This window comes from Sus scrofa, chromosome 16 (genome assembly GCF_054392235.1).
Source record: "Sus scrofa isolate SSC_HxYL_T2T_F1_AM1 chromosome 16, Sscrofa_HxYL_maternal_Yorkshire_Landrace_v2.0, whole genome shotgun sequence".
NCBI lineage: Eukaryota > Metazoa > Chordata > Mammalia > Artiodactyla > Suidae > Sus > Sus scrofa.
In genome coordinates, this window is record NC_139398.1 from 77,750,017 (window position 1) to 77,760,741 (window position 10,725).

Below are 10,725 nucleotides of genomic sequence, written 5' to 3' on the forward strand. Positions count from 1 at the left end.
TCCTAGAGAGCAGAATGAGAATTAATATACAACTATGAAGTATGCTTTAGAATAAATACATGCTACAAAAACATGCTGAAAACCACCCAACAATACTTCTAACACTACATAATTCAATAGGTTTCATTATGGCATAAATATTAAACCCAGTAATATTTCTTTGCTCAAAACCCCCTGCCCCAACACAAACCTCAAACTTGCAAACTGCTGGCAATTTAATGAGTGCATGCGTGTCCCCTTATTTTATAACAAATTCAGGTGATAGACTTTGTAGTGTGACGTAGCACCCACAGAAAGCACAAAATTCCCTTGGGTGCTTCTCTTGAAAATCTGTACTAATACCTACTTAACTAATTGTTTGGATATAAAATGCTATAATTTACTGACCATTAAGTTACATTTGCCAAATAAGAGCTACATTCTCACGGCCTTTCTTAGCCTATCACAGTCCAGTATTAGCTTATTTGGACCTTGTCACTCAGAGTGGATTGATGATTATATGCATCAAAAACCTTGGGACCCCAAAATACTCATGTGGGGAGCTTGGAACTGGCATGTTAAGCAGGCATTTCAAATACATTTGAAGTCTGTTAACCACTGCTGTGATGAAGAAATGTGATCCTGGTTTATGTAAAGACATACACACACACAGATGGTAGACTCACATACTGCATCTGTACAAAAAAAATAAATGAAGAATTTAGGCCAAGGGAGTTGAAACCTTTATTTTCTCTCAAAAGATATTTTATCAATTACCAAACATAAGCCACATCTCCTATTCCTGTGAAGGATAACAGGAAGGGGAAAAAAAGGTGTAGACAGATGGGGTGTCAATTAGCGAGGGATGAGACCAGCCATTGCCCTTTCAAAAATACATTTTCTTGGCTGTAAATTCTACAGTGTAAGACCAGGCACTGGGATGTGGGCTGTCTCTTAATTAGTTCTTTATAGAGTCAAATTAATCTTATTCCTCTAAAATATGAAATGAGGACAAAAGGAAATATGCGTTCTCTCACCATGTACCCCCACTGCCTCCCCCTTCAGAGGCCAACATCCTGACAACATGCAATTCCGGCTGCTCCTCACCCAACTCCACTGGCCCAGCTGCAGGTGGAATGACTAGGACTCCTGTGCCACCCGTGACCTCAAGGGGAGTGTGGGCTCCTCTGCTCTCTAATTCAAATGTCATTATTCTGATTATACAGAGGCTACTAAGAATCTTTTTCAGTCGGTCCAACAGGGAGGTGACTTTTAGTTTTGTTTTTGGTTACGCCCGTGGAAGTTCCTGGGCCAGGGATTGAACCTGTGCTATGGCAACAACCTGAGCCGCCGCAGTGACAAGGCTGGATCCTTTAAACTGCCGTGGCTAAAAGAGAATATCAGGGAGGTGACTTTTCAAACTGAAGTATCTAGAGGACAGAGGGTAAATGTTTCCTCCTCCTCCATCTATTTTCACAAGTTTTTGCTCTCATAAAGACACATAATTTTCTTTCTTTTTAGAAAGAGGTAAATGGCCTTGGAATCATCGCGCTGGCAAGATGACGATGATCATGCCGACAACTCCACCAACTCAATCTGCAGAATGTTTACACAAGGACATCCAACTACAACTCTTGTTCAGCCCAAGGTGCCAACTTGGAGAAAGGCACAAAGCCCTGAGTTGGTCCTGGAGTTCCTGAATTCAGAGGCATCAGGCAGGCATCAATCCATATTCACTCCAGGTCGGCCAGAGATGAATCCAAGCAGATGATGCAAAAGGTGAGATTATCAAGGTCACTGGCATCTCCGTTTATGAACAGGTGAGTGAGAGTAAAGTCTGGGCTCATCTTCCATCAAGGTGAAAAGAGCATGACAGGTTTTTATGAGACTTATGCCATAATCTAAAAATGATTCATTCTGCAAGGCATAAAATAGTTCTTGCTTTATAAAAATAGTACCACGATTTTGTAAAAATGCATTTCAACCAAAGGAACCATGTTTCAACACTGCAAAAAAAGGTGTTCCACTTAAAGCAGAACACGATACACCACCCACATCCATCCTCCCGTTCCTTGCTCCCCTCCCAACCAGAGTCATGTCGCTTCCAAGGATGCAGAGATGCTAGGGGCACCTAAGACCAGGAGGCTTGGAGGGCTCTGCATGGTCAAGCATGCCAGGATTGAAAGGCAAAGGGTCAGCTGTCTTCATCCAGGATCTCTGGATGTTCCTTCCAGAAAGCATCCCCGATGATATCGCAGTGTAAGGGTACTGGCTTAGTTCTGGTCCGAGTCACCACCATTTTCATCCCTTCCATTTCTGCTGGCAGCTTAACTTCTTTTGTTGTGACTTCATCCACCTACCGGTAAAGGGAAAATATCGACACTGTTAACTAGAGAGTGGGTTGAGGAGAGGAGAGGCAGATGGAAAGAAAATTTACTTTTTTACTTTATATACTTTTGACTTGTGTATGTTTCAGGCACACACACACACCCCCCTCACCATATTGAATTTCTTTACAAATAAAAATACTTTTTAAAAATGTTACTGTATTCTGAAGGGAGATCTTAGGAACAAAGGATTTCCTATTGCTTGTTAGCAATAATCATTGACTTAAAGATATTTCTGCTCTCCTACCTGCATTAAGAAGTATCCATATCTGTGTCAAAGAACAAATATGTTTTAAAAATACAAACAAAAGAGCCCAAGTTGCCAGTGGTTTACCTAGCTCTCAGGGTACCCCTTGATACTTTAAAACATTCATTTCAGAAAAAAACCCACTACTTTAGATAGAAGGAAATCAATTTCTTTTTCTCTTTCTCTCTCTCTTCTCTTTTCTTTTCAGGGCTGCACCTGCGGTATATGGGAGTTCCCAGGCTAGGGGTTGAATCAGAGTTGCAGCCACCAGTCTATGCCACAGCCACAGCAATGCCAGATCCCAGCTGTGACCTACACACAGCTCACAGCAACGCCGGATCCTTAACCCACTGAATGAGGCCAGGAATCAAACCTGCTTCCTCATGGTTACTAGTCAGGTTCTTAACCCGCTGAGCCACAGTGGGTACTCCAGGAAGTCAGTTTAAAGACATTATTACGTCTGAGAGCTGGTACAGAGAGAAAATATTGGTAGAATTAAGGACTTAGGTGAATGCACAGCCTCATTACCAAATATTAAGTATGAAGGTCTGGGGAATCTCTCGAACACTCTGCAAGGGACAGAACGCTCACATACAACATCAGCATCTCAGATTACAGTTCTCATGGGATAGATGGGCCAGTTAACCGAATTCTCCAGTGTGGAAGAAAGTAGTTTTTAAATATTCTCTAAATGCAAAAAGTCCTCATATCTGCACTATACCCATTTAAAGGGATCTGATTTCGGGAGAGCTTATGACATGGAAAAATAAGTGTACTAAGTTCTGGATTCTACTTACAGAAGGGGAGAGTCCAGATCACAAAGTGTACTAACAAAGAAACTGACAAAGAGAGCATCCAAAATGAAAATCTACAGCATCTTGTTTTGGAAAGTGACTTGAGTCACATCAGCCAACAGGCAGCAGGCAAGGCAAAGCCTGGGATGGGCACAGGCTCTCTCTGTGACCTCCACCTCTCCTTGGACATAACAGCATTACCTTCTGCCATATCAACACAGTCCCCTTCCTGAACATCATTGGCTCATTGTTATAGTTGATGTTGAATTCAGAAAATAAAATCTCATTCTTGTCTGCTGCAAGAGTTCCCTGAAAATAAAAAGAGAGAGAAAAAGCTTTGTAGGTCTTCTCTCTCCCCAGCCACCTTCCCCAGTCCATTCCACTCTCTAAACGTCCACAAACAAATAAGATGCTGAAATGTTTTATCAAACATTGTAGATGTTAATAAAGTTTCATTTTAAGCACAGTTCAGATCTGATTTAAATGACAAAATTCATACAATTGTCTTCTGTAGCAAATAACTGGCTTCACAAGTCACTACTGTGACAGAGTGAGAGGATGAATTAGTACGAGTGCCAGTTCTATGCCAGCTACTTTATGTCTGTTTTCTTATTTGACCCGCATAACCACCTCCACTTTCAAGATGAGAATTCTGAAGCTTAGAAAGAGTATATAAATTGTCCAAGGCTGAAGGACAATTTGATTCTTATAAGAATCAAAATCTAAACTCAAAACTCAATGCTTCCAGACTCAGGCTAGATCGACTCGTCCTAATACTGATACACATGTATCATCATTATCATTACTAATGACAACCATATACTGAGTCATTATAATGTCCTAGGCATTGTCTTAGGAGCTATTACACCACATCACCTCATTTCAGAGTTAGTTTTCCTTTAAGCAGCATGGTCATCTAACAATAATTGCCAGTTTGTATTAAGTACTTACAGCATACTTTGTACTAGCCCATGTGTTTTACATGCATCATGCCATTTAGTTCTCACCATAAACCCATGAGATAGGAACTATTATTTTCTAACTTTTACCTATTAAAAACAAACAAACAAACAAACAAAAAACCTCTAAGGCAGAGAGGATAACATTGAACAGAAGCAACTGAGCACAATTATTTGACCTGCTAAACTCTTAATGATACACAGGAGCCATAAACCCAAGAAACTCCAGGCCTCTGGCAGAGAATGGCAATAATGAAGAAGCCAGGTGGGGCTGACAAGAAGAAGAGCACGTGCCCTGTATAAAGAGGGCAGCCAATACACAGCTCCAGCCACGCATTACCAAGTGGGAGTGTAGCGCCAGGGTCATTAACTCCATTTTCCATCTGAGGACACTGAGGCTCAGGGAGAAGTAGTAACTGACCCACAGTCACAAGGCAAGCAAGCAGCACTTTGTATAAGCCCTATGTCCTTTCAAAACAAAGCTTAAACAGAAAGAAAAGTGTCTTGAGTGAGGGTAGAGGAGAATGTCCCTCCCTAGTTGGTATTAAGCAATAAAATCTTTATACCTGTAGTCTCGCTTGAGCTTGTACTGGTGTTAATCCAGACTGCTGTACAAGTGCCCAGAAAACTGTATTATAAAGATTGTTGATGTGACCTGAAAGGAAAGCAGAGTGGCACTGTGTATACACATAAAATCTTTATTCAATATTCACCTTTCAAACAATTCTGGAACTCCACATCTCTCCTCTTTAAAGTAAAGAGACCTCAGAGACATTACTTTCCCAAAGCCACACATACAGAACATGCGGGGGGGAGGGGGGGGGAAATAGTGAAGCAGAAAAAATCTACTTCCTAAGGTATTTATCCTGTCATTTCAGTTGTGCTTTACACAAATCTGTTAATTTGTGCATTAAGCCAAGGAATACTTTCAAAGTTATTTGATTTATATCATTCCCACCTCTTTTCCAGTTCTTCTGGCAAAATCAAGGCATACTAAATGAGCAGAAATTTCACAAACATTTCACTGTAGTAATTTTTTTTTTTTTTTTGGTCTTTTCGGGGCCACACTCATAACATATGGAAGTTCCCAGGCTAGGGGTTGAATTGGCACTACAGTTGCTGGCCTACGCCACAGCTCATGGCAATGCCAGATCCTTAACCCACTAAGCATGGCCAGGGATCGAACCTGCAGCCTCAAGGATACTAGTCGGGTTTGTTACTGCTGAGCCACAACAGGAACTTCTCCTCACACTGTAGTAATGTAATGCAGGGGTCACAATTCACTCAAATACCCACTGAGGCCAGAAGGAACCTAAGTGTGTAGAGCAGCGTAGGTAATCCCAGAAGAACAACAAGGAATGGTAGTGACTGAGGTACACTGGCTCGTGTGTGTGTGTGTGTGTGTGTGTGTGTGTGTGCTTGTGTGTGTGGGGGGGGGAGGGTAAAGGCAAGCAGTCACTGCACAGGTTCTATCCAATACTAAGTGGGAATACAGTCCTAGTATTGCCAGATCTTCTAATCCTCCCCCACCCTAAAAGAGCTGGAAATAAGGAGTATTTGCATAAAATCTCCCGATTTCTCAAGCATTTGCAACTAATTTAAAAAGCCTCTGAAATACTGTATTCTAAACAAAATATGCATCAGCCAAAACTGTATCAGATCACCACCTCTAATATATGGAATTAGTGGCTTAACTACATCTGTTAGTTTTGTTTCACTTACAGTCTGCTTGCCGCCAGCTCAGGTAGTCCTTTAAGGTCTGGTTGCTAGGATACACCACGACTCTTCCATCAAAGCCTGGGGGATACAGAAGAGGCTGGTCTTCAAAGTAACTCCGCCAATAAAACACAAAGCTGGAGGCGAACTGGGAGACCACGTGAGTCATGAACTTACTTGCAAAAGGCACATTGGGTGAACAAGAAAAGAGAAAATACATGACATTAATTCAACACCATTACAGGGTCTGTGGGTGTAACAGAGAGATAACACAAACTGTCCAACAAGCTGAGAGATAAGATAGGTTGGGCCATGAAAAACTATTTTATCATTTATATATCTGAAATGCAGGGATGGGAGTGGGGTGGACTGGGAGTTTGGGGTTAGTAGATGTAAACTATTACATTGAGAATGGATAAGCAATGAGGTCCTACTGTACAGATAGGGAACTATATCCAATCTCTTGAAATAGAACACGATGAAAGATAATTTGAGAAAAAGAATATACGTATGACTGGCTCACTTTGTTCTACAGCAGAAATCGGCACAGCACTGTAAATCAACTATACTTTAATAAAAAAATTTAAAAAGAGAGAATGATTTAAAAAAATGCAGCCTGCCTCTCCTTCTAGTCCTATAAGTAACTTACTAATACCAAATTTTTCTCCATAGGCAATAATGTTAATTTATGGTTCAAGAGGATTTTTTTAAGTCTTAGAAGGAAGGGGATCATTGTTTTAAAAACCTACCAATTCATTATATGATCTATTTCCTGTGAGAGTTTCAACATACTGCCAAATCAAATATCAGACTTGTCTGTTTTGTACTCCATAATTAAAAGTTTAGTCTGTTTCTGGTCTTAATGTTCAATGCCAGATCAGTCTAGAAGCTAAGGTGATGGGGAACGGAGAGAAAAGAATCAGATACAGAGGTATACAGATGCCCAGCTATAGGTGAAGTACAACAGTCTAAGCTGCCATCTCTAAGTCTGTGATTATAATAAACAGAAACCAGTGCTGGGAGGAAATATTCTGAAGGAGCTAGGCCACAGAATTACCTGGCTCTTCTCTTAAACCAATTGCTCTTCCGCTTGAACACAAAGCTGTACTCATCACTCTGTCCATATGCAATCACAATATCCTCTAGTTCTTCCATTACTGTCTGGGCACATTTGGTCATTAAGTGGAGAGCACGGCTGTCGTTAGGTTTTGCAAAGTGGTGCTTCTCAGCAAACCTTCATAGGGTAGAGAGAACAGGGAAAAGGGTATGGGTCGAAGAGAGCTTGTCATTAACACCACGGATCAAAAAGGCCGTTCAAAGAGGAAGATACTGTACTAGTGCGGTAAAACCAAACATTTCACTAGCCACACACTGATCCATTTCGTTAAGAACTCTAGTTTTTTCTTACTCTGACCAATTGAGAAAAAAGGATATAAATACTAAGCCTCTCTTTCCTTTTCTGTGAAATGGGGATAAAGTTACTTCATAGACTTGTCCTTAAGATTAGACGGAGATTAATATAAAATATAACTATGCTTGGGTCCTTGGAAGTACTCAATAAATCTTAAAGGAGCACTTCTTAAGACTTACATTCCCACCTGTTACACTTCTTTTTTCCTGAGAAAGTTCCATTCTGAGGCCAGTCCATGACTTTTAATGAAATAAGAACATACTCTACAGTGTTGCCCACAGCAAAGCCTCAACAGGCCGCTGAAGAGTCAGGCCGCAGATACCTAGCCAACAAGATAGCTCGGCAAAGGTTGAAGAGCTGAAATAATGCACCCGAGGGTGCCTCTTCCCACTAGGGCCGTGCTAACGGTTACGCCAGCCCAGCTCCTCACAAGGGGAGTACCCTGTCTCATTTAACTACAACGATCCCCTCACGTTCAAGCAAATTGCAACAGGCACGTAGGTTGATGCTCAATGCCATGCGCTCATTGGCTGCTGCGTTACTCTGGTAACCATGAGCTGGAGCTGAGACAGAGGTGTTGGACTCCCCGGAAGCGCTGGCGAACCATGCAGCTCCGAGCCGAACTCGCTTACCGATGGAAATTCCTGCCGTCCAGCCGCACCACCACCCAGCAGTGGGCCAGGCATGTGTCGTCAGCCTCGAAATCTCGCACATACTCGAACTTGCTCTTTGCCATGATCGCCCCCAATTTCAAGTACCGTCTCAGAGTGACGGAAGCGGCAGCCAAGCAATCGCCAACCTTAACGTTGCTAGCGGCCCACATTTCCCCACGGAAGGGAAAGGATCCGAGAGCCCCGCCCCGGAAGTTCCTGTGACTTTTCGTGGCCGCTCTAGCTACAGTGGAGGCCAGCCCTCCTCTCGCCTCTCCTTGTAGTTCTTAATCGATTTCCTGGCTGGGAAGGAGGGTTCTTTTCTTCCCTTTAGTACTACGCGCGTGGTTGCTCACCTATCTCTTCCCGGTCCTGCAACAAATCATTCTCATGAAGTGTTAAAAAATTCATTTCTAGCCAAGTCTGAAGGTTTAGTTGTGATTTTTTTCTTTCTAAATGTCATTTATTAATTTGTTGTAGAAAATGTGGAATATATCAAAAAACACAGTTACGAAAATCAACACCATATGTCCCCTCTCCCGGTTAAAGCATTGTGGATGGGTCCTTCCAGTCCTTTTTTTGTATATGTGTTTTCATACAAAATTGGAATCAGAAGCCTACACAATTTTTATATTTATTCTATTCACCTTGAGCATTTTCCAACGTCATTAAATATTCCAAAGTATGGCTTAAACAAAACAAAACAAAACAAAACAAAACAAAACGTCTCAATTCCGACATAGGTAGTCCCAAATTAACTCATTCAACTTTTTCACAAAGACCCGATGTTTGATTTCTTGTTGCTGGTAAATACTAGTAACAATAAGACTTTAACATTTGTACTTTTTGAAAACATTACCTACTTACATTTTTTTTTTTTTTGCCTCAGGAAAATATCATTCAAATAATATAAAAGGATATATGTTGAAAAGTAAATCTCTCACTGACTCCTAATTAAGCAATTACTGTCACTAGTTTCTCATCTTATACATTCATCCAGAAAGAAATATAGAGATAGAGATGTATTTTGTTTCAGGGCAAATTATGCTTAGAGACTGAGACTGTCTTTGCCAGTATTTTATTTACTACAAGTTTACTGTGGGAATTATATTTCTACAAGCCAATAGCAAACAGGACATGCCTCTTAATAACCTACAAAGAAATAACATACTCCAAATTGTAGATTGATTACACCACTGTTCCAGGCAAGGGGAGATAAGAGAAATAAAGTCCAAATTCAGTTGAAATATATCTTTCCTATGAAATTCTTTCTCAGGAGAGTAGACCTAGCCAACCATGGGCTCATGTGTGGCTCCCAGCTAAATGAAAGTGACAAGTCCCCTCTTACTGGAGCATGTTACTAGGGAATGAGGCCCAGAATTGAGGGGCAAGATGATCTTTGCAGTATCCCTGCACAGCTTATGCCACTGCCTATAAAAGGATCACCTTTATCCAAGCAGGAGCTAATGCCCCAAGGGTCTTCAGAGAGCTGTTTAGGTCAACAAAGAGACAACTTGCCCAGACCAAAACCGTCCTATAGTCCTCAAAAACTCTGGGTACTTACAGTCTAAGTCTCCTCACCATAGCTGCTTCTTAGGTTTTTTTGATAAGCTCCCAGTGGGGCCCCTCAGCACCTGAGCTACTGAGTGCTTATCAATGACTATAGATGAGATGACGACATCCTGACACAACTTCCTTCATTCTTATAGCAAAACAACTTTACTTAAAAACTTCTTTTTTTGGTCTTTGCCCTAAAGAAGTAGATTAAAACAACTTCACTTAAGTCACAAACAAGTGGTTTTGAAATCATAGCAAACCACTTTGAGGTTTCTGGAGGAGCCTAGGCCAGTAGATGAGAAGGAGCAGTGATGTGGTGTACCTGAGGAAAAGGTGAGGTAACTCACTGCGATCCTCCTCAGCCGTTGGGGCCTGGAAAAGGTCACCATCGTTATCAGTCCCATAAGAATGATCTCAGAGGTTGCGGGGGAGGGGGGGTGTAGAGTTGGGAGATGCCTCTGAGGTCATTGGGAAAATAAAGTCACCCCTCCTAGAGAGGATCTGGAGACAGAGCTAGAAGGGCCAAAGGGAGCCCTATTCTCCTCTTCAAGGGGTCCTTAGAGGATCAGGCTGGTGCTAAAAATGCCCCCAGGCACCATGCCAACCCAGGAAGAGAGGACTTCCCATCACCAGGCCAATTACACAGAAGGCCCTTGACATGCCTACACCCCAGCCCAGGCCTCAATGGAAATGAAGCTTTGAAGGGTAGAGTGACGCGGAGCATCTCAGAACCAGACTGTGCCTCCTACTTCCATTTCAGGTTGCTGGAGTGGGAGCAGAGTGAAAGAGCAAACCCTGGGCGTCCCGTTCAAGTAAGAGGCCTGGCATGCACTGGGGCTTCGGGGGAGGGACACTTTCACAAAAAGGCAAATACAGTGTGATTCTGGAACCTCAGTGAGATCCTTAGAGAAGTCAAATTCATGAAGACAGAAAGTAGAGTGGTGGTTGGCAAGAGCTGGAGACAGTGGGGGAAGGGGAATTGTTGTTTAATGGGTATGGAATTTCAATTTTCTAGGATGAAAAGT

At 42.0% G+C, this 10,725-nt stretch overlaps 1 protein-coding gene across 2 annotated transcripts; it reads right to left on the reverse strand.

The window, feature by feature from the left end:
* Positions 1-699: 699 nt before the first annotated feature.
* On the reverse strand, positions 700-8,343 carry THG1L (tRNA-histidine guanylyltransferase 1 like). 2 transcript variants are annotated; one of them, XM_085001883.1, is made up of 6 exons: positions 8,126-8,343; positions 7,140-7,316; positions 6,089-6,254; positions 4,933-5,021; positions 3,609-3,716; positions 700-2,335 (listed from the first exon to the last, which is right to left on the reverse strand). In XM_085001883.1, the coding sequence occupies exons 3-6, from the start codon at positions 6,249-6,251 to the stop codon at positions 2,174-2,176; spliced, it is 522 nt and encodes a 173-aa protein (XP_084858009.1). In that variant the 5' UTR covers positions 6,252-6,254; positions 7,140-7,316; positions 8,126-8,343; the 3' UTR covers positions 700-2,173. The 2 variants fall into 2 exon arrangements, with proteins under 2 accessions (XP_084858009.1, XP_003134152.3); XM_003134104.5 differs by having other exon boundaries at positions 6,089-6,258.
* Positions 8,344-10,725: the final 2,382 nt, after the last annotated feature.

What these genes read in the sequence shown, in the direction of transcription:
- THG1L (XM_003134104.5), bottom strand. Translation starts at nt 8,316, where the DNA reads ATGTGGGCCGCTAGCAACGTTAAGGTTGGCGATTGCTTGGCTGCCGCT. An exon ending in GAGCTGGCGGCAAGCAGACT is followed by an intron (nt 5,022 to 6,088) that starts GTAAGTGAAACA and finishes CTTTCCTTTCAG; the next exon opens with GTCACATCAACAATCTTTAT. An exon ending in AAGCTCAAGCGAGACTACAG is followed by an intron (nt 3,717 to 4,932) that starts GTATAAAGATTT and finishes TTTTATTTTCAG; the next exon opens with GGAACTCTTGCAGCAGACAA.